We start from the raw sequence: 22,336 nt of genomic DNA, 5'->3' as shown, positions 1-22,336 counted from the left end.
ACTCTGAAGAAGACTTTTACTTCCAGATCTGTGGATTGACTCTCCTGGTGAAAAACTTCTGTCGAGTGGTGGTTACTGTGTACAGAGTATTGGCTCCCTTACAAATAGAAGGAAACCACTGAACATAATAAAGGCCTTACGTGCAACAGCCACAGCTAGCGTCACACTCCATGGTGAAACACTGAAAGTAGAAGATAAACATGCCACTCTCAGCACCGGTGTTCAACACAGTACAGAAGTCCAGGCAAAAATAAATAGGAGGTAAAAAAACAGAGAATGCAATCAAATTGGAAAGGAGTAAGTACAATTATGTCTCTTTGCAGATGACATGAAATTTTATGTACAAAACCCTAATGATCCCCCCCCACACACACACAAACTGTTGAGCTAATTAAGAATTCAACAAAGTTGTAGGATACAAAAATCAACATACAAAAATCACTGTGTTTAAGAAAACAATTCCACTTACAATAACATTAAAAAGAATAAAATACTTAGGAAAAAAGAGAACAAAATCTTAGGAACTAATTAATGAGTCAACAGACTGTACATGGAAATCTATAAAACATTGCTGAAAGAAATTACAGAGGACACAAATAAATGGAAAGACATCCCATGTTCATGGTGATGAAACCTCATATTGGTAAGATGACAAGGCTACCCAAAGAGATCCACAGATTCAATGTAATCCCTATCAATTTTTTTAAGATTTTACTTTAAAGTAATCTCTACATCCAACATGGGGCACAAACCTACAACCCTGAGGTCAAGAGTCGCATGTTCCACCAACTGAGCCAGCCCGATGCCTCCCTGGAATCTCAGGGGCCTCAAATACTAATTTTGAAAAAGAACAAAGTTGGAGGACTCCTACTTCCTGACTGCAAAGCTACATTAACCAATAATAATGGGGATCTGGTATAAAGACAGACATAGAGACCAATGAAATAGGATAGGCACCCCGGAAACAAACACTGGCATATGTGGTTGAATGATTTTCAAGAAGGTTGTCATGACCATTCAATGGAGAAAAAAGTCTATTCAACAAATGGTGTTGGGAACACTGGATGTCCATGCAAACGAATGAAGTTGGACCTGACCTTCCACCATGTACACCTTTGTACATCGTGTACAAATGTTAATGCAAAATAGACCAAACATCTAAACATAAGAGTCAAGGGCGCCTGGGTGGCTCAGTTGGTTAAGCGACTGCCTTCAGCTCAGGTCATGATCCTGGAGTCCCGGGATCGAGTCCCGCATCGGGCTCCCTGCTCGGCAGGGAGTCTGCTTCTCCCTCTGACCCTCCCCCCTCTCATGCTCTCTCTCTCTCATTCTCTCTCTCAAATAAATAAATAAAATCTTTAAAAATAAATAAATAAATAAAATAAATAAATAAATAAACATAAGAGTCAAAACTATAAAAGCCTTAGAAGAAAACGTAATGCAAACACTTATTGAAACTGGATTTCCCAATGATTTATTAGATATGACACCCAAAGCAGAGACAACAAAAGAAAAAATAGATGAATTGGATTGCATCAAAATAGAAAACTTCTGTGCATCAAAAGACACAATCCGGAGAGTGGTAGCACTAGGTCTGGAATGAACAGGACATAGGGATGAAATGGACAGCACAGGAAATACAGTCAATGGTATTTTAATGGGGCTGCATGGGGTCAGATGGGACCTCCATTGTGTTGAGTAGAGCATAACATATAGAGTTGTCCAATCACTATGTTGTACACCTGAAACTAATGTCACGTTGTGTGTCAACTAAAGTTCACTAAAAAAAAAAAAAAGTGAGGGCAACCCATGGATTGGAAGGAAACATTTGCAAATCCTATCCGGTAAGAGATTAATATCCAGAATATATAACGCACTTCTGCAATTCAACAACAAAAAGCAACTTGAACCTGAGGACCCTTTATTCTTCCCTATTTGCAAAGCATGGGGCTTTCTGGAGCTGAGAACCCCCCTCCCCACATTCCAGACTGGATCCAAGGTCTGCCATGAGAAATCAGGGAGGAAGCCTCTGCAGACATGTAATGGGAGAGTTCAGGGACAGATTTGGGAGCAAATGGGAAATGACTACTTCTAGGCTTTTTGCTGAAAGCCAGACAGACCTTCACCACAGCCGTCGCTGCAGATGCTCCAGGGATCCACTTACCAGAGACTGTGATAGTCTTGACTGTGGTCTTACTGAGGCGAGTGCCAGAGTTATAGGCGAGGCAGGTATACGATCCACCATCATTTGCAGTCATGTTGGGGATAAAGAGCTCCTGTGTGAATGGCTGGGGCCTCCCACTGATAAACCAAGAATACTGTGCGGGCGGGTTAGAGGCTGCGTGGCAGGAGAGACTGAGGTTGGCCCCTGGGTGGTAATAGGAGTCTGGTGGGGAAATAGTGGGGGCGTCCGGGCCATCTGGAGCAAACAGAATAAAGGCACAGGTGATGCAATCCGAGGGAAACCAAGCTCCTGGTCTGTATTAGGGCCACAGTGTCCCTCTGAGCTGGGTCCCAACCTCATTTTAAAAAGTTCCAGTAGAGGCCCCCTGTGTTCACTGAGCCTGGGTCTGAGACATTCACCTGTTTCCCCTCTCAGGGAGAAGCAGCCTGTCCCCTCCCAGTCTTGGCTTAGGCTGGGCCTGCCCAGGTTTGCCTGGGACAAGAAGCCATGGCCAGCCTGGGGGTCCAGCTGAGAGTCATGGACTCGGACACCAGAAGGATGGATGTGGCCTGGCCCCCGGCATGTGGATTTGGGCTGGCAGCCCAGGCCAGGTAGGAAAGGAAGTTACTCACAGAGAACATTCAGGGTGAATGGGTCACTACGACCGGCACTCACTGGGTTCCGAGTTGCACACTCATAGGGTCCTGTGTCATTCCTTGTGACACCGTGTATAGTGAGAGTCCTGTTGTCCAGGGACAGCTGCAGCCTGGTGCTGGCCGGGAGGCTCTCATTGTTTACTGACCACAGGTAGCTTGTGCTCTGAGTCTGAGGTTCACACGTTATTACAACAGAATCCACATTCTCCACGGGGTCGGAGTTGTTGCTTGCGATGTTGGGTTTGGGTAACTCCGCTGTGCAGACAACAGAAAGAACATTGCCCTGAGCGGTACCTGTGATTCCTCCATAGGCATCTCGAATCAGAGTTGGCATCTCTCACCTCTCAGCCAACCTGAGGCCTTCAAAGAATAAGGCAGGTCTGTGTAGCTCAAGACAAATGCAAGAGGATCTGAGTGCTCGGAGAACACAGGCCACCTGCTCTCTGTCTGAGAGCAAGCACAGACTTCTCAGGTCAAAGAAGCATCAGGGTTTGGTTGTGGAAGACACAGGACAGAGTCAGAGAGCACCCTGGGCCTCTCCTGGTTCTTCCCTGACCAACTGACTGTCTGACCAACCTCAGAGGCCACACCTGGAAAGTGCAGGTGCTGAGGTCCTTTCTACTGCACAGACCTAACACCATTCAACCTACAGGTGTTCTCCTTGAGGCCTTGTTTCCAGGGTTGTCCTGGAGATGGGCAATGATGGGCCTTCCCAGAGCTCATAAGCCTGGAGAACACTGGACAGCATGGCCTGGAAGGGGGTATTTGAGCAGAAGTAATACCAGGGGACACCAGGGGCAAGCCTGGAGGTCAGTCCAGCACTCAGGCTGCAGGGCCACGAAGTAGGACAGTTCCGCCCAGGTGTTCCATGGTGACTGACCCGAGACAGTGGGGGAGCAGAGTCAAGACTAGAAATGATCCAGAAAAGAGTGAGGGGGACAGGCAGGGCCTGGCTGGCTTTGGCAGAGAACTATGTGCTCTGCCCTCAGTCTTTAAAGTCTCTTTTCCCACTGCAGAGGCCAATGAGAACCATGCTGGTCTTTCCTGAAATACAAGTGGGTGTTTTCAAATGCAGAAGGGGTGACTGGTGGGAGGTGGAGGGGTGGTGGGAGGGTGTCTGGCCTTCATGGACCATTTGTAAACACAATTATGAGATAGAAATTTGAGAAATTAAATGGTTTCCATGTGAAACTCAGTATTAATACCCAAAAAATCTAAAACCGGTTTCTGGAGGAATATCTCCCTAGGGAGCACTATATGTTGTAGACCAAGTTCTGCAGTCCAACCAGGATCACATGATGAATGAAGGAAGATGTTATAGTGGGTTTGAAATCAGTGACTCCCTGGGTAGAGAAAGACAAGTGAATCCTGTTAAGAAACAGAATTGATCGGGAAAGTCTGAGGTGCCTCTGTTATATAAAGGGAGGAATGATACCAAATTAGTAGAAATGATATGCGTTATGTTAGTAAATTTAGGAAAGAAAGTCCCTGCCACCAATTTCTACAGTCAGAATGGAAAGAAACCCAATGCTTGTATGTGGCTTTCTTTTGACCTCAGGAAACACAGGTTTGATCCAATTTACCCAAATTGGGCAGCATCTCAGTGAAAGGACAGGAACTGGTGGATCTCACCATGTGAGAGGGTTCCACCCTATGGTAAAGGCGTCCTCAAGAGCACCCATGTATGTGTGTGCAATAGGCAGTGAACCAGTCAGAAGGCGCAGGGTCTGGCCAGCCCCACCGTGGGAGGGTCTGGGGAACCACTGGGAAGAATGACAGCCTCACCAGGACGAGGACGTGAGTCAGGAGTAAAAGGCATGAGATGAGCCCATGAGCTTTTGGGGACCGCAGACCTGCCCCTTCTGCCTTTGACTCCCTGCTGGAGTCATGTAGAGAGTAGATCAAGGGGTCACATGTCCTTGTCATGTGGTGTGTTCCACTTGATGGCGTCACGGAGGGAAAGGGCCCTGGATGAGGGCACCGTGAAAGCTTGCTCTCCTGGTGACCTGGGGAAACTGGCTCCTGATGGAGCCTGGCAGAGGATGCTGCTCGGATTTCTGTGTCCTTTACTGTTGCCTGGGAGGGTGGGCCGGGCCACAGGTGTTAGCCGAAGAATCCAGGCAAGGCTTAAGGGTAAAGGAGGCTGTGCAGAGCAGGGGTAGTCCCAGCTGGAAAGGAGGAGGAGGAGGAAGATGAGGGACATGCACGGAGAAGAGAGCCAGAAATGTCCAAGGTGTGAGCAGTGAGGGTTACAAGTGACTTCAAAGACTCTGGGCACTAAGAGCCCACAGTTGACCCAGGGGCAGGATCCTCCCATGGCTGAGCAACACCACAGTCCTCATGAGACTCTCTGGCAGTGGCCCGAGGGGCTGGTGGTCAGAGGGACAGAACATGGGTCTCAGCCCCTGGAGGGACAGGGAACAGGTGTGGCTAGAACCTCCTAGAATTCTGCATCCAGGGACCAGACTCTGAAGAGATTGGGAATCATTCATTCATTCATTCCTTCCCTCCTTCATGAAAGAGCAATTGAGTTGTTGGGCCCTGTGCCGGTTAGGGGTATGCAGTCGGGAGGAGAGGGCAGAGTCCTTTCCCTTACACTCCAATGGGATGCCATCAGCACATCAGGAAACAATAAGCGATTCCAAGTCTGACGCAGGAGCTGTGGATTGGCCACCTGAGGGGAGGCCTGGGCATTCCCCAACTGACTCTGGTCGTTGATAATTTAGTTCTTGAGTAAAAACATTAATTCTGCATTTGCTCTCACTTCCCAGACAGAACATCTACCTTGAGCTGTGGATCCCTAAGAAGAAAGGTCTGATCCCACAGCTGGTCTCAGGGTCCAGAGATGCCTGATAAGGCCCCCTGGGTGGAGAGACAGGCCGGTACCTGCAGACAGACCTTGTAGGATTGTGATCTGCCTGTGTGACTCTGCTTCAATGTCTGCATCGCCCTGTGCCTCTGTTTTCCCTCAATAAAATCAAGTAAATGGTCTCAGGCTTGCTGTGTTGTCTGTAATTAACCTTAAATCTTTCACAATTACTTGACCTAAGGCTTGGTATAGAGGAGCTGCCCAGATAAACTGTCACTTGCCTCCATGAGAGACGGCTCCCTGGGCCCGATCCTAGTGCGGGACTTGCTGCCAGGAGCATCTTCTCTCCTCTGTTCCTCCCTGGGGGTGCTGACCTTTCTCTGGGGTCTCCTATCCCCCAGGGCAGTCAGACAGTGGCCCAGGGACCTTGCCTATCTCTGCTTTCCACCCCAAGTACCAGGTGAAGGACCAGGCTCTGCCCCTCCCCAGATGTGGCTCTTGGTGCCGAGCCTGGTGACCAGCTCAGGAACCTCAGGACTCAGGCAGCCAGGAAATCATTGCTCCCTGTCCCCCCTGCCAGGAAGCCAAAACCCACATCTGGCACAGACTCCCCAGCGTCACTGGAGTCAGGAGCCCTGAGTCAGGGATCTGGGCAGGGGCTTTCTGGGCTGAGCCCTGGAGAGGATCCCAGGGGCCCCTTATGCCTGGCCCTGACTGAGCCCCGCAGGGTCTTTCTCAGAGTCATGGTCACGGGAAGGAGCCCAAGGGGTTGGACTGAATCTGTCTCCCTCTGCTGAGTTATTCCCATCAGACTGGTCCTTCTCTTTGCAGCGAATGTGCTAGGGCTGGAATCCACAAAGGGAATTCGATCTTAGGAAGTTTGTCTCCACTGTGTGTGTCCCACACTTAATGCTCGAACCGCACACAGGACATAATGCAGAGGGGGATGGAGGTACAATCCAGGCCTGTGAATCTTGTTGTGTGAAGTAGAATTCACCCCACCCAACACCAGAGGTGAGAGAGGAATTACTCACGGAATACGCGCAGCTGTCCTCTTCCTTGATCAAGTTGAAGATTTCTCTTTGAGATTTGTATGGTGTAGTTTCCTGTGTCGTTCAGGGTGATGTTCTGGAACAGCAAGGATCCATTGGGGTATATTGTCTCTCTGCCGCTGTGTGCAGGCCCTGGGGTAGTTAGATTTGTGTCTAATACGTATGATACAATTTGACGGCTGGGCTCTACAGTTTCCCCTCGGAACCAGCCATAGCCTATAGGATCCCCAGGCGGATTGTGGATGAGCAGAAGAACATCCTTTCCTTCGGCAGCATTGGGCGGCACCGATTCCACAGTGACTTGGGCAGTGGTGGGCGGGTTCCAGAAGGTTAGGAGTGAGACTAGGAGGGAAGGGAGAAGACAGATCAGTGTTTGGACCTATGTGTTGGGAGGGAAAGCTGGGGTTCTGGAGAGAGAGCAGGTCCTAATCCCCCAGCCTCGGGGTGTGTGTGTGAGTGTGTGTCTCCTGCTGGTCAAGGTCAGGGGCATGACCACACTACTTCAGCGCCTCTGAACTTAATTTCCTCTGTTTAGAACACTCTTCCTCACATGTCTGTCACTCACTCCCTCCCTGCCCTTGGATACCTGCTCCCACTCAGGGGGTCCTGGGGAGAGGTCTGCCCTGAGCGCCTTCTCTAAAGACCCTATGTCTTCACATTCTGACCTTTCCCTTCATGGTGCTCGTCAGGACCTGACATCACATTCTAGACGTCTCTGCGTGTCTGTCTTCCTCCCCATAGAAGTGAGCTTGGGGAGGGCAGGGACTCCTCTGATCTGTGCTGTAGCCCAGGGGTGGGGCAGGCTGTAAATACCCGGGGATGAATGAATGTGGCCCCAGGGCTCTCCAAGTCTGGTTTTGTCTGTCAAGATCTCAGGTTGGTGGGAAAGGGCAGTGTTTAGGGTCCCTGGTTGTTGTTATCAGTTTCAGAATTCAGTCCTCAGTGATGAGTAACTTGGGAAACAGCCCTTGACTTCCCACTTCCAGGTCATGAGATTTTCCCGTCGCTGAGCCGGCTCCCCCGTCCTGCCCTGCTCCCCTGTCCCCTCTCAGAGCCCTGTCCTCCCCGGGAGACCCCAGCCAGCCTCTCTCTCCCATCCTCCCGCCCCCTCGCAGGGGATCATCCCTCTCACCTGCCAGCAGGACCTCCTGCCAGGGGACGCGTCCTCCTCGGGGAGGGGCCGACGGGGGCTCCATGGTGCCTGCTGCCCGGTCCGTCCCTCCCTCTGGGGGAAGAGCTTCTGCTCCAGAAACGCTCAGGAGCACTGCCGTCCTGTCCTGTCAGCTCTGCCGTCCTCCCTCCCTCTGAGCTGAGCCGCCTCTGGGGGCAGGAGCGCTGGGCGGGGTCACGTGGGCCGGGGGCGGGGTCTCTGCCAGGGCCCCTCCCCTCCTTCCCCTCCCTTCCCCTCCCTCCTGACTCCCTTGTCCCCTTCTTCCCTTTTCATTTCTGTCTACATTTCAGTTCCCCGGGAACAGCTGTGGCCTCTCCGTCTTCAGCTGTGGTTTCCCACCATATGCGAGAGCGCGCACATGCCCTTGTTTGGACAAACACAAGCCTGTGGCGTTGGCGTCCGGTGACCCCCACAGCTCGGGGTCAAGGTGCAGGGTCCGCAGCCTCACAGCCCTCTCTCCTCCATGTGTGGCTTTCCCTTCAGAGCAGGAGCCTGGGGACTGCCTCAGGAATTCTTGTCACAGGGATGTCACCCCCACTGTGCACTGGAATCACCTGTGGAACTTTATCAAGACTGTGGATGCCCAGGTGACACCCAGAAATGCTGCTTCAGCAGATGCCCAGCCAGGCTGAGACCCCATGATGTGGGGGTGGGGCCACCTCTCCCTCTCCTGAGCCCACAGAGGGTCTGCAGATGCTGTGAAAATGCAGATTCTGACTCAGCAGGTGTGGTGTGGACCCCAGAGTCTGCCTCTAACAAGCTCCCAGGTGATGCTGATCGTCCTGGCCCAGGGAGCACACTCTGAATAGCCAGACTGAGGGGGACCATTACAGGATGGCCCTTCTCCCTACTCCTCTGCTGAGTCCTCGCATTGAGTCTGTGGGTACCACACCCAGAGCCCCAGGGTCCCCAAATCCAGGGGATTATTTCTGTTGTAACAGAGAAGCCCAGCTGGGCACCGGTCTCCCCAGATGACTCTGGGGGTGAGAAAGGGGCAGGCCGGGTCATGACGCGGGAGGGACCCACGGCCCATCCCTGGGTGTCCCCAGCCTGGCCTCTGCTTCCAGGGACAGAGACCCAGGACCAGGTGTCTCAAGAGCTCAGTTCCCAGGTGCAGTGGGGGTTTCCTGCATGTCCTGGGAAGAGAGGAGGTGGTGGGAGGTCAGGTGGCTGGGGCTCCCTGGTCCTCAAAAGAGTAGGTTTTGAGGAGACCCTCTCTCTCCGTGTCTGTTGGCTGAACTGTGGCCCAGAGACTGTCCATGTGCCCCTGAGCATCCTGGGCAGCCTGTGTGCTCTGCCTGGGGGACTTTCCCGTGGTCACCCTGCCTCCCCCATGGGTGGCAATGAGCGACGGCTGCACAGGGACCCTTGTCAGATCAGAGTGCTCCTAGGGCTCTAGAAGGAGTGGGCAGGACAGAACTGGCACGTGGGAGGGATCCAGAAGGGTCTGTTGGAGAAAGGGATGGAAACCAGGCTCCTTCTCCACCTCCTTAGCCAAAGCCAGCTTCAGGGTTTAATTTCCTGTGTTGTCTGCATGTTCCTATGTCGACCCCTGGAGGCGATGCTGGGGGCTGCACCAGGGAAGTGTGAGCTGACCAGGCTCCCAAGGATGTGTGTGGGTCGGGAGCCCTGGGCAGAGGTGAGGGACTGGTCAGCCTGGGTTCTGCTCTGCCTGACTCCATCCCAGGGCAGGGTGAGCCCAGGGAGAGGACAGGCAGTATTCAGAAGATTCCTGATCCTGTATCAGGAGAATTGTCCACCCAGAGGGATGGTGCTTCCTCAGCAGGAGCTCTCTGTCCTCGAGATTTCAAGGAATGACCTTGTAAGGGTCTTTTGAGACTTTGGGGAAAAGGCACCAGCCTGGGAGGCTGAACACCACAATGCTCTGTCTCCCCATCACAGCACTGGGGAGATTCCTTCCAAGTCATCTGTGTCCCTGTCTCTGCTCTGCTCTAGGTCTCCCCACAGGAACCAGGAGCTGGGGCGGCTCCACCCGGAGAGTCAGCTGAGGGATCCCAGGGCTGCCTCTGTGAAAGGGGAGGAGACCCTCAGCCCCGGGGAAACACAGGCACATCCTGGATTCTTCTGTCCTGCCTGCCCGGGACATTCCCCTCGTTCCCCGGGATTCCTTGGGCTACTGAGAAATTTTCAGGGAGACCTAGCATGTGTCCACACAGACCAGGGGCCCTCAGGATGAGGACTTGCCTCTGGACATGTTTGGAGGTCAGTGTAGGGCTCTGAACTCCATGGGTAGTAACTGCATCTGGAGTGGTGATCCAGAGTTTGTGGCAGGTCAGATCTCTGAGAGAAGAGGAAGGACACAAGCTGCCCACCCAGGCCCCCTGGGGAGAGAAGTCAGTCATAGACAGAGATGGGAAGGGGGTGTCCGTGTTCTGGGAATGAATGGGGGTCTGACCTCTAACTGTAGGAGGCCCCTGTCGTCCCTCCTGAATCTAGGAGGGGGAAAGCCCTGACAGCCTTACAGGGACAGCCTCGGGCACGTGCTGGCCCCCTCCCATGCTGACGCCAGTGGCCTGGGTCTGTGGGGAAGAGGCTCCGACCCCAGGTGAACGGAAGTGACTTCCATTGTGTGGTTTCCCTCATGCATTTAATGAGTATTTACTGGGCTTCTGTGATATGTCAGGCCCTGGGCTGGGTCCTGGGAGCTCCACAGAGAACAGGACAGATGTGGGCCCTGGACTCGTGGGGTTTCCCTTGGAACAGGGCCACGGGCAGTCAGGAAATCATGGCACCGAGGAGTCAATTAGAATCGAGAGAAGGGCCAGGAAGGGAAAGTGTCTGGTGGGTCTGGAACATGTCAGGGGGTCTTAGCTGATGGGGGGTCACATGGAGCACTCCTGGGAAAGTGACCTGGGGCTGAGACCAGAAGTGTGAGTGGACCTTCGCCCCTCTAAGGGCAGAGGGTGTGGAGGGACTAGCGGCCCATAGAGGGACCAGTCTCAGCGGGGAGACGCCTGGCTGGCTAGGGGGGCTGACGGGGTCCAGTGTGGGGAGCCTGGAGAGCCAGGAGGACGGTGACTGGGTGAGGCTGGGGAGGGTCAGACCCTGCTGGGCTGTGGGTGCTGAGGAAGGCGCCCAGGTGTAGAGCAGCTCTGCCGCCCTCTGGTGGAATGTGCAGGAAATGCGGATGAAAAATTCCCTCTATCCAGTTGGATATTTGTTAAAATTTGTACTTGAAATAATATTTCATATATGGACGTATAATTTTTAACCACTTTATTGAATTATAGTTGACATATAAGTAATTCAACATATTGAAAGTATACAATTTAATAAGTTTTGCCACGGGCATGCAGAGATGTCATTCCTAGAGAACAAGCTGATGGTTGCCAGAGGGGAGGTGAGTGGGGGAATGAGTGAAATAGGAGATGGGGATTAAGGAGGGCACTGGTTGTGATGAGCACCAGGTGTTGTATGGAAGTGTTGAAGCAGTATATTGTACACCTAAAACTAATACTACACTGCATGTTAACTAACTGGAATTTATTTTATGTTTCAAATTTTAAAGACTTATTTGTTTTGTTTTGTTTTTTTGAGAGAGAGCGAGGGGGGAGGGGCAGAGGGAGAGGATCTCCAGCAGACTCCCCACTGAGCACAGAGCCCTACACGGGACTTGATCCCACGACCCTGAGATCAGGACCCAACCGCCTGAGCCACCCAGGCACCCCAACTAACTGGAATGTAAAGAAAAACCTAAAAAAATGCCCGCTGATCAATTTTTATGTCATGAAAATAGTTACATTGGCATAAGGTCTAGACAAGTAGTTAGGATGTCCCTCCTAATATGATGCAATATGAAACCCAGGAAGCATTCTTGCCAAAAAAATATAACCTGAATCTATTTTCAGCTTTGAGATTCATTTTCCAATTTATAGGAAATACAGGGTTTAGAGAAGCAAGTGAAATGACACCATAAGGAAACAAAGTCAGAATGTGGGCATTCTACAAGACAAAATGTCTGGTCTGGTGTTTTCAAAGAGTCTACATCATGAAAAAAGTTGAGGGGGTAGGAGGACTGTTACAGAATGAAGTGTTTTGCTTACTGAATTTTCAAAAATTGAACACACCCATGTATCTAGCAGCTAGATCAGGAAACAGAACATTATGGTACTCTAGAAATTCTTACCCTCTTCCATTTATAAATTTTTTTAAAAAAATTAATTTGTTTATTTGAGGAGGAGGAGCAGCAGGGGGAAAGGGAGAGAAATCCTCAAGCCGACTGCGCACTGAGCACGGAGCCCGACATGGGGATCAATCCCAGGACCCTGAGATCATGACCTGAGCCAAAATCAAGAGACAGCCGCTTAAACGACCAAGCCACACAGATGCCCCCCCCCATTTATAAATTTCTAATATTGAACCTTTGCTTTCCTGGGACAATTGGAATTGAGTCACGGTGTACTATCTTATTGTATATACTGTTGGAATTGGTTTGAGAATATCGTGATTAACATTTTTGTCTCTCTGTTCATGAGTATGATTGGCCTGATATTTTCCTCTTTCTGTACTTTTGTTGTTGTTCCTATTTCAGTTTAAAGGTTATACTAAGCCCAGAGTCAGTTGGGGGCATAGTCTCTCGCTGTTCTGTGGATGAATTTGTATAATTTTGAGATGATCTGTGTTGAAAGTTCTGTGCAACTCACTGATAAAACTTCTGAGCTGGAAATTTTTTTCTCTTTCCTTGAAATCTTTTCATATGGAAAATTTTAAATGTATACAAAGAGAGTTTGTATACAAACATGGACAAGCGGATTCTAGTTCGTTATACTAGAGAGAATGGTACTGTGAACCCTCAAGTACCCATCTCCAGCTCAAAGTATCAACTCATGATGAACCTTGTTGTATCTATCTCCCTTCTACTCCTCCACCGACCGATTAAATATTAGAAATCATATACTATTGTTTCTAAACACTTTTGTGTGTACTTCTAAAACATAAGGCCCCACCCCCCAATAAAAAAAAAAGTCAAACTTAGAGAAAAGTTGCAAGACTATTAGAGGGAACTCCCATATACCTTTCATGCTTATTTACCAATGTCACATTTGTATTCTAGCTGCATAGATGTAGATCTATGCATGTGCATGCACACAAATCTTTTTCATTATATATATATGTATATATATATGTATATATATATATATATACATATATATATGATTTTTTGATGTATCACTTGGAAGTTATAGGTATCCTAATACTTCACCCTAACTACTTCAGCCCGTATCTCACCAGAACCGAGATTTTCTCCTATATACCCACAGTACGATGATCAAGCTCCCCCAATTTGATATTCATACAACAATATAATCTAATATGCAGTCTGTATTAGATTCCTATTACTGCTGTAACAAATTACCACAAAGATGGTGGCTTAAAAGCAACATTTATTACCTTACATTTCTGGAGGTCAGAAGTCCAACATGGGTTTTACTGGGCTAAAATAAAGATATTGGCGGGGCCACATTCCTTTCTGGAGATTCTGGGGGTGGATCAATATTCTTTTTTTTTTTTTTTCTAATAGTCTATTTTTTTTTAAATTTTTTATTGTTATGTTAATCCCCATACATTACATCATTAGTTTTAGATATAGTGTTCCATGATTCATTGTTTGTGCATAACACCCAGTGCTCCATGCAGAACGTGCCCTCCTCAATACTCATCACCAGGCTAACCCATCCACCAACCCCCCTCCCCTCTAGAACCCTCAGTTTGTTTTTCAGAGTCCATCGTCTCTCATGGTTCTTCTCCCCCTCCGATTTCCCCCCCTTCATTCTTCCCCTCCTGCTACATTCTTCTTCTTCTTTTTTTCTTTCTTAACATATATTGCATTATTTGTTTCAGAGGTACAGATCTGAGATTCAACAGTCTTGCACAATTCACAGCGCTTACCAGAGCACATACCCTCCCCCGTGTCCATCACCCAGTCACCCCATCCCTCCCACCCCACCCCCCACTCCAGCAACCCTCAGTTTGTTTCCTGAGATTAAGAATTCCTCATATCAGTGAGGTCATATGATACATGTCTTTCTCTGTTTGACTTATTTCACTCAGCATAATACCCTCCAGTTCCATCCACGTCGTTGCAAATGGCAAGATCTCATTCCTTTTGATGGCTGCATAATATTCCATTGTATATATATAGGTGGATCAATATTCTTGCCTTCTCCAGTTTCTGGAGTCTGCTAGTACTCCTTGACTTGTGGTCTCTTGGTGCCCAGCGGGGAGTCTGCTTGATGATTCTCTCCCTCCCTCTCCCTCTGCTCCTTCCCCTGCTCATGAGCACACTCTGTTTCTCTCTCTCAAATAAATAAATAAATCTTAAAAAAAAAAAAAAAAAAAGGAAGGATCTAACATTGGTGCCACTGGATACCAGAAGTAGGAAAAAAATAGGGACTGAAAAAAGTGTCTGAAGAAATAATGGTCCAAGAAGCTGAGTGAACGCCGAACACGATAAGCAGTCACACTAAGGCACATAGCAAACTTGTGAAAACTAAAGACAAGAGGAAAGAAAATCTTTAAAAAGAGCCAGAGAGGGGTGCCTGGATGGCTCAGTCGTTAAGCATCTGCCTTCGGCTCAGGTCATGATCCCAGGGTCCTGGGATCCAGCCCTGCTTTAGGCTCCCTGCTCAGCAGGGAGGTTGCTTCTCCCTCTGCCTTTCCCCCTGGCTTTTGCTCTCGCTCTCTCTCTCTCATTCACTCTGTCTCTCTCAAGTAAATAAATAAAATCTTTAAAAATCAATAAATAAAAAGAGCCAGAGAAACAACCCATTGCTTATTAAGGAACACTGATTTAAGTAAGTGATGGTAGGTTTTGTATCTGACAGCATGGAGGCCAGAAGGAAGCGGCAGGTTTTTCAAATCGACTACAAATCCTGTATCTGGCAAAATGATCCTCAGGAGGAAAGGGGAAAGAAGGAAATTTTCTGATGAAGGAAGAATATGAAAATTTGTTGCCAGCTGACCTACTATTAAAGAATAGCCAAGGGAAAAGATGCCCAGTTCATCCTTCTCTGTGGTTTATGTTTGCTGCCCACAGCAACTCCTTCCTAGTTCATCTTCACGTGGTCATCAGAGTCCCCATGTTCTGTGCTCTCGACACCCAAACCACATTTATAAACACTGGGAGTGTCTATAGCTTTGGTCCCTGAGCAGTGTGAGGACTGCTGAGTTCTCTCATGGTTTGGCCACAGCTCTGGTGTTCTAGTTAGCGTGGTCCCATCATGTCCACACCACTCACCCCTTCCTCTATCCTGGGGGACAAGAGATGCGGGCTTGGTCAACTTAGAGGTAACATTTCCCTATGTGACCCAGGAGAGAAGAGACCCAGAGTTTCAGGTGAATTTCTTTTCTCTTTTTTTTACATTTATTATTATTATTTTTTAAGTAAACTCTATGCCACACATGGGGCTCAAATTCATGACCCCAAGATCAAGAGTTGCATGCTCGGGGTGCCTGGGTGGCTCATTTGGTTAAGCGTCTGACTTCGGCTCAGGACATTGTCCGGGGTCCATGGATGGAGCCCTACGTCCAGCTTGCTGCTCAGTGGGGAGTCTGCTTTTCCCTCTCACTTTGCCCCTCTCCCCTGCTCATGATCTCTCTCTCTCTCTCTCAAGTAAATAAATAAAACCTTAAAAAACAAACAAAAAAAGAGTTGCATGCTCTACTGACTGAGCCAGCCAGGTGCCCCTGGGGAAATTTCTGCTAAGAGAAATTACCATTCACCAAAAAAAGGGCCAAGGAGGGGATGAATCCTTTTTATTCAGATCCTCTCAGATCATCCCCGGTGGGTCAGGGGTCAGGACACTTTTCCCCGGGAACCCCCACTTCCTGGGAAATGGGGGCCTTTGTCCTGGGTTCAGGGCAGCCTGTAGGGGTCTCCAGAAATCATGAGGGACCCAACCCTGGGTCCTTGTCCCTGAATATCTTCAGGGCTTAGAGCCGGTTCTCTGGCTCAGGCTGCAGCTCCTGACTCCACCTAGAGTCTGGGGTCTCAGGAGGGCCCTGGAAGGAGCAGTTCCCAGGGGAAACTAAGAAGCCATTTCTGCTTTGTGGTTGATCTGGCAGTAAATGTTTGTGTCGGGGTGTCGTAATTCCTGTAAAAGAAGAAGAGCCTCTGAGCCCCTGTCACCTTCTTAGAACATTTCTGGGTGACTTTCAGGTTCTAGGCCCACCTGGGCTGCTCTCTGGGAGCCTGGCTGTGTGGCAGGTGTCTGCCCCAGGCCCCTCCTTCCTCCCACAATGCCCTGTCCCCCTTGCTGTCTTGCTTCCTGAACCTGAAAACACAGCCAGGGGCAGGATGGGCGCAGATCTTTGGCCCCCTTGGGCTTCGGGGACCAGAGCAGTCATTGCCCACACTCACCTGGTAGATGGGAACGGCTGTGGTGGGGCTGGGCAGGGGGTCCTAAACAGGAGAGAATGGGTGTTGGTAGTCAGAGAGGGAGGGTCATTTCTCTACGGGAGGGACCGGTTCTGCCTCTTGAAATGCCTTCTCCAAGCCTGCTGACCCATACCCCAGTCCCCGACCACTGCCCACTGCACCCCCTGCCCCATTCCTGTTAGCCCAGGACCCCTGGCTGGTGCTCCCAGTGCCCACCCTGCCCCTGGCTGGACTCCAGGGTTCTCCTTTGGCCAGCTCAGGGGAGCAGGGATAACTCAGGACATGCTGGGGGGTGGTCCTGCCCCTGAAGAGGGTCCACTCCTGGCCAGAACAGGGCTTGCCTTATCCTGGCTACTCTGGGGGAAGCAAGGTCTGCTCTGTGCTGCTGAATTGGCTGGTTGCCCACCTTGAGTCTGCACAGCCCGGACCCCAGTGGAAAGAGTGGTGCAGGGGGCGGGCTTACCGGGGATGCGGAGCGGCTGGCTGGACCATGGCCTGGGGACAGAGACAGGAGTTAGCACCAGGGCTGTGAAGAACCTTGGGGCCACCCTCCAGGAGGGGACAGGTCCTCAGCTCTCAGAGAATAGGGAAGCAGGAGCACCTCCCAGGGACAGACCCACTGGCATTTTAGGGCCCAGTGAGGGTAAGGTGCTGACCTATGATCTAGATTCTACAAGTCAGGGACTATGGCCAGTTGAGGTCCCCTGAGCTGAAGCCACAGAGAAAGGGTCAGAGGCCCTGGGGAGTGACTGGCAGGAGTGGACAATGTGGGCAGGACTACGGGGCTCCAGGTCCCACCCGTGCTGAAGATATACTCACGGGGGGTGGATGCTGGGCGACAGAGCTCTCTGAGATCACACCAGCCACTGGCCCTAGGAAAGATCAGGCTTACGTGTGAGGGGTGCACGGAGACGTCACAGCTTTGGTGTGAGAGCAGGGGAAAAGCAGGATCCTCATTCCAGGCAGGGGTTAGAGACCCCCTCTCTCCACCAGTGCTGTTCAGCAGAGGACAGGCCCAGGAGAGGGGATTAGGAAAGGTCTTTGGAGCACTTCTGTCCTGGGCTCACAAGGGAAGACCCACAAGCTGATGGGCTTCTAGGAGAAAGTGTCCTGAAAAGGGATCAAGGACCCAGGAAAGGAATCAAACATGAGGGTTTGTCTGAGTGGAAGGGTCAAGCCTGCAGCTATGTGTGCAGGACAGTTGGGGAGCCCCGGGTATGCTGGATCCCTGAATGTGGTGCCCATGCTGTGGCCAGACCCACGTCCCCTCAGGCCAGGAGATGCTGAAATGTGACAGCAGCCCGTCCTCTATCTCCATCTGCCTGCACAAGAGGCATAAAGGACATCCCAGGACGTCCACCTGGCCGAACCCAGGTTCTCTGCTCTCACACAACAGGGACTGTGGTTCACGCATCTGCCATTTGGAGGATGATCCCACCTGGCCTGTCAGGATCTTCCACTCTCCTTTCTGTGACCCTGACCAGGACCAGCCTCAGTTCCTGAAGCTGCAACTCCCCCTCACAGGGCGTGTGGACTTAAATAAACCATGGGAGGTGCTGTTTACTGAGTACTTAGTCCTCTGAGCACAGCTGTAGGTTTGCCACATGAATGCAGACAACCCTGAGGGGCTGTTCCCTAGTTGTCCCTAATTTAAAACCGAGGAAGCTTGGAAAGAAGACCCTGGTCAGCAGCTGGTGAGGAAGGAGCCAGATGGAATAAGAGGGAAAATCCAGGGGGCAGTTGGGAGGCCTGGAAGAGCCAGCCCAGAATCCTAGGTCAGGATGGGGTCCCCTGCTGGCCAGGGGTCAGCTGGGGGACAGGATCAGCTTCTGGGAAATGCCATCGTACCTTCCAGTCCTTGTGTGGAACAGGAGACAACCCAGGGCGGCCGCCAGTGCCAGTCCGACCAGGACCCCGACTGCAATGCCAATGATGAACCCCACAGGGAGGCCTGTGGTGCTTCTTTCATCTGAAATAAGAAGAAAAAGGGAGGGGAATGAGTCTCAAGTCAAATCTGGGGAAGGCAGGAGGGGCCGTGGGGGAAGGGCCTGGTTAGGGAGGAAGGAAAGGCCACTGAGGTCTGGGTGGTGTGTGTTTTCTCACCACAATGTCCCCACCCCCTTGACCGCTGCATCATTTCTGTTCCTCACAGTGAAACCCTGGACTTGCTTCATTCTTCACATTGTCCCCTCACCCCGGGGCCAGTGCCAGGGTCCTGTTCATTTTCCTCTCACATTATGCCTCTTCCCCTGGGTCTTCCTTTCCATTTCTATCAATGTTCTTAGAGGGAGGCCCTTACCTGTTCACTCAACACTAATTAAAGAGAATAGCATTAGCTGACTGCTTTTGAGGTTGGCCCTGTGCCAGGCACATGGGAAATACTTTATGTTTATCTCATCTGCTGCTTCCCTGTCAATGAGGGGGCCAGGTGTCATCCCCACTGTGCAAAATGAGCATCTGAGTATGTAAAGGGCTTCAGTAAATCAGTGCAGGTCACCGAGCTGGAACGTAATCAGACAACACTTAATCCCAAATCCCCGACACATAGCTAGTAACAAAAACATTAGTATCAAAAGGACAATAGCTGCTAAATTTGATTGAGCCTGAATCTGTGTATGATGCTGTCTCAGGATTTCATCTCATGAACTCATATTAACAACCCTCACAACAGCCCTAAGACCCAGCTGTTCTTTCCAGTTTTACAGATGAGGAGACTGAGGCTCAGGAGGTAGAGCATCTTGCCCGAGTTCCAATAGCTGGTACATATCAGAACCAAGATGCTAACAAGATTAGTCTAATTCCAGGGATTTTATCCACATTGCCCTAGAGGCTCTGAAGGTGAAGGTGGCTCCCACCTCCTCCAGGCCTGCATCCATTTCACACCCCCTGCCAGTAAAATATACAGGGAAGAGGGAGAGGTCGAGGGTCACTCACAGCTCATATCCAGCCTGATGGGGTCACTTTTGCCAGAACTGACTAGTTAGGAGACCTCACACTGAAAATTCCCAGCATTCTCTCTCCTGACAGGGCATATGGTGAGGGTGCTGTTGTCCTGGGACAGCTTCATTCTCTCCATGAGCTTTAGACTCTGGCCATTGAAAAACCAGTGGATGGAGACCCCAGTGTTATTTGTGGAGCAGGTGAGGACCACAGAGTCCTTATTTCCTGTGACTGTGGTGTTGTTGGCATGGAGAGGGCCGGGCCACTGGCTCTGTGAGGAAACAGGTGATGGAATGAGAATGGGCCTGGGGCCTTGGGTCACACTCCTTCCTCTGAGATGCCAGCCACTCCGAGGGCCCCAGCGAGCTCTGTAAAGGTGCCTCAGAAGATGGCCCTGCTGCCTGCAGAAGGATGAGTGTCTTTGTTCAGGTGACGATCTGTAAGGAGAGGGCTGTACCTCCCGCTCTGACCCTCCAGTTCCCTTCTGGCCCTCAGTCCTGTGTCTGCTCTGCCCGGACATCTGTGTAGCACCAGCACCAGGAACCTCTTCCAAGGCCGCATGTCCAGCATCCTCATCATCAGGTGGAATTTTTTACCCAGTGGCTTTCTTGCGACCCTTTCCTAGAGCTTTCTTTTCCTAAAAGGTCAGGCCCCTTCTCTAGTATGGTAGCTTTACATAGAAAGGGAAGGCATTTCCCTTTTATTAAAGAATTTATTAGAAAATGAAAATGGGGGGCACCTGGGTGGCTCAGTCATTAAGCGTCTGCCTTTGGCTCAGGTCATGATCCCGGGGTCCTGGGATCGAGCCCCTCATTGGGCTCCCTGCTCTGTGGGAGGCCTGCTTCTCCCTCTCCCACTCCCCCTGCTTGTGTTTCTTCTCTCGCTGTGTCTCTCTCTGTCAAGTAAATAAATAAAATCTTAAAAAAAAAAAAAAATGGGCAGAGGACTTGAACAGACATTTCTCCAAAGAAGACATCCAGATCCAACAGGCACATGAAAAGATGCTCAACATCACTCGTGATCAGGGAAATGTAGATAAAAACCACAATGAGATATCACCTCATGCCCATTAAGATGACTATTATTAAAAACAAAACGAAACAGAAAACAAGTGTTGGCGAGGATGTGGAGAAGTTGGAACTTCTTTGTATTTGCTGGTGGGACTGTAAATGGTGCAGCCACTGTGGAACTGGTACGGCAGTTCATCAAAAAATTGAATAAAGAATTACCATTTGATGGAGCAACTCCACTTCTGGGTCTATGCCCCAGTGAACTGAAAGCAGGGATTTCAATATGACCTCACTGATATGAGGAATTCTTAATCTCAGGAAACAAACTGAGGGTTGCTGGAGTGGGGGGTGGGGTGGGAGGGATGGGGTGACTGGGTGATAGACACGGGGGAGGGTACGTGCTCTGGTAAGCGCTGTGAATTGTGCAAGACTGTTGAATCTCAGATCTGTACCTCTGAAACAAATAATGCAATATATGTTAAGAAAAAAAAAAGAAGAAGAAGAAGATAGCAGGAGGGGAAGAATGAAGGGGGGAAATCGGAGGGGTAGACGAACTATGAGAGACGATGGACTCTGAAAAACAAACTGAGGGTTCTAGAGGGGAGGGGGGTGGGAGGATGGGTTAGCCTGGTGATGGGTATTGAGGAGGGCACGTTCTGCATGGAGCACTGGGTGTTATGCACAAACAATGAATCATGGAACACTACATCTAAAACTAATGATGTAATGTATGGGGATTAACATAACAATAAAAAAATCTTTAAAAAAAAAGAGCAGGGATTTCAGTAGATATTTGTACACCCACGTTCACAGCAGCATTATTTATAGCAGCCAAAAAGTGGAAAAAACCCAAAAGTTCATAGACAGATAAATGATAAACAGAATGTGATACATACACACGAGGGAATATTATTCAGCCTTAAAAAAGAAATGAAATTCTGACACGCACTACTACATGGATGAACCCTGAAGACGTTATGCTAAGTGAAAAAATCCAGACAAACAAAAAAATAAATATTGTTATGATTCCACTTAATCTTAGAATAGTCACATTCATAGAGACAGTTAGTAGGATGGTGGTTACTGGGGTTAAAATTGGGAGTAGGAAGTTACTGTTTAATGGATGGTGGTGATGGTTGCACAACAATACAGATGTACTAATGCTACTGAACTGAAAACTTAAAACGGTTAAAATGATAAACCTTATGTATATTTTACCACATAAAAAAATGGTTAACAGAAGAAAAAAGGAATCTTGTGTAAGGTCACACAGTAAATGCCAGACCTAGGATAAGAAACTGAGTATATCTGATTCAGAGACTTAGCTCATAACCACTCTGCCATTCTGTTTACTGAAATGGTCTCTTGATTCTATTCTGCTCTTCTGGCCTCTGTGACTTCTATCAGTTTTGCACATCACTAGTAGAGGAATCTTCCCAGGAAGGTGTAACAAGGGGCAAGGTGTCCGTTACCTTCCACAGCCAGTTGGACAGGGTCACTTTGACTGGAACTGCCTGGGTTGGAGACCTCACACTGGTAATTCCCGGCATCCTCCTTCCTGACAGGGTCTATGGTGAGGGTGCTGTTGTCCTGGGACAGCTTCATCCTCTCTGTGAGCTTTAGACTCTGGCCATTGAAGAGCCACCCGATGGAGACCCCAGTGTTATTTGTGGAGCAGGTGAGGACCACAGAGTCCTTATTTCCTGTGACTGTGGTGTTGCTGGCATGGAGAGAGGGCTGGGCCAGTAGCTCTGTGGGGAAACACAGGAGGTAATGGAATGAGAATGGGCCTGGGGCCTTGGGTCACACTCCCTCCTCTGAGATGCCAGCCACTCCGAGGGCCCCAGCGAGCTCTGTAAAGGTGCCCCAGAGGATGGCCCTACTGCCTGCAGAAGGATGAGTGTCTTTGTTCAGGTGACGATCTGTAAGGAGAGGGCTGTACCTCCCCCTCTGACCCTTCAGTTCCCTTCTGGCCCTCAGTCCTGTGTCTGCTCTGCCCGGACATCTCTGTAGTGTCAGCACCAGGAACCTCTTCCAAGGCCACATGTCCCGCATCCTCATCATCAGGTGGAATTTTTTACCCAGTGGCTTTCTTGCAACCCGTTCCGAGCTTTCTTTTCCTAAAAGGTCAGGCCC

The 22,336-nt window shown here is 50.0% G+C and overlaps 1 protein-coding gene across 18 annotated transcripts in view; it reads right to left on the bottom strand.

Moving 5' to 3' along the window:
• LOC118542827 (cell adhesion molecule CEACAM1-like) overlaps nt 1–22,336 on the bottom strand; it is a 47,514-nt gene that overhangs the window by 18,117 nt on the left and 7,061 nt on the right. For 5 of the 18 annotated variants that reach the window (XM_078063159.1, XM_078063161.1, XM_078063160.1 and 2 more), the window contains exon 5: nt 21,673–21,951. In XM_078063159.1, coding sequence (XP_077919285.1) covers nt 21,673–21,951 — 279 coding nt within the window. The other 13 variants (XM_078063166.1, XM_078063170.1, XM_078063174.1 and 10 more) reach the window with 12 other exon arrangements.

This window comes from Halichoerus grypus, chromosome 15, assembly GCF_964656455.1.
Source record: "Halichoerus grypus chromosome 15, mHalGry1.hap1.1, whole genome shotgun sequence".
NCBI classification, from domain to species: domain Eukaryota; kingdom Metazoa; phylum Chordata; class Mammalia; order Carnivora; family Phocidae; genus Halichoerus; species Halichoerus grypus.
Note: the sequence above shows the minus strand (reverse complement) of the source record. Positions and strands in the feature narration are given on the sequence as shown.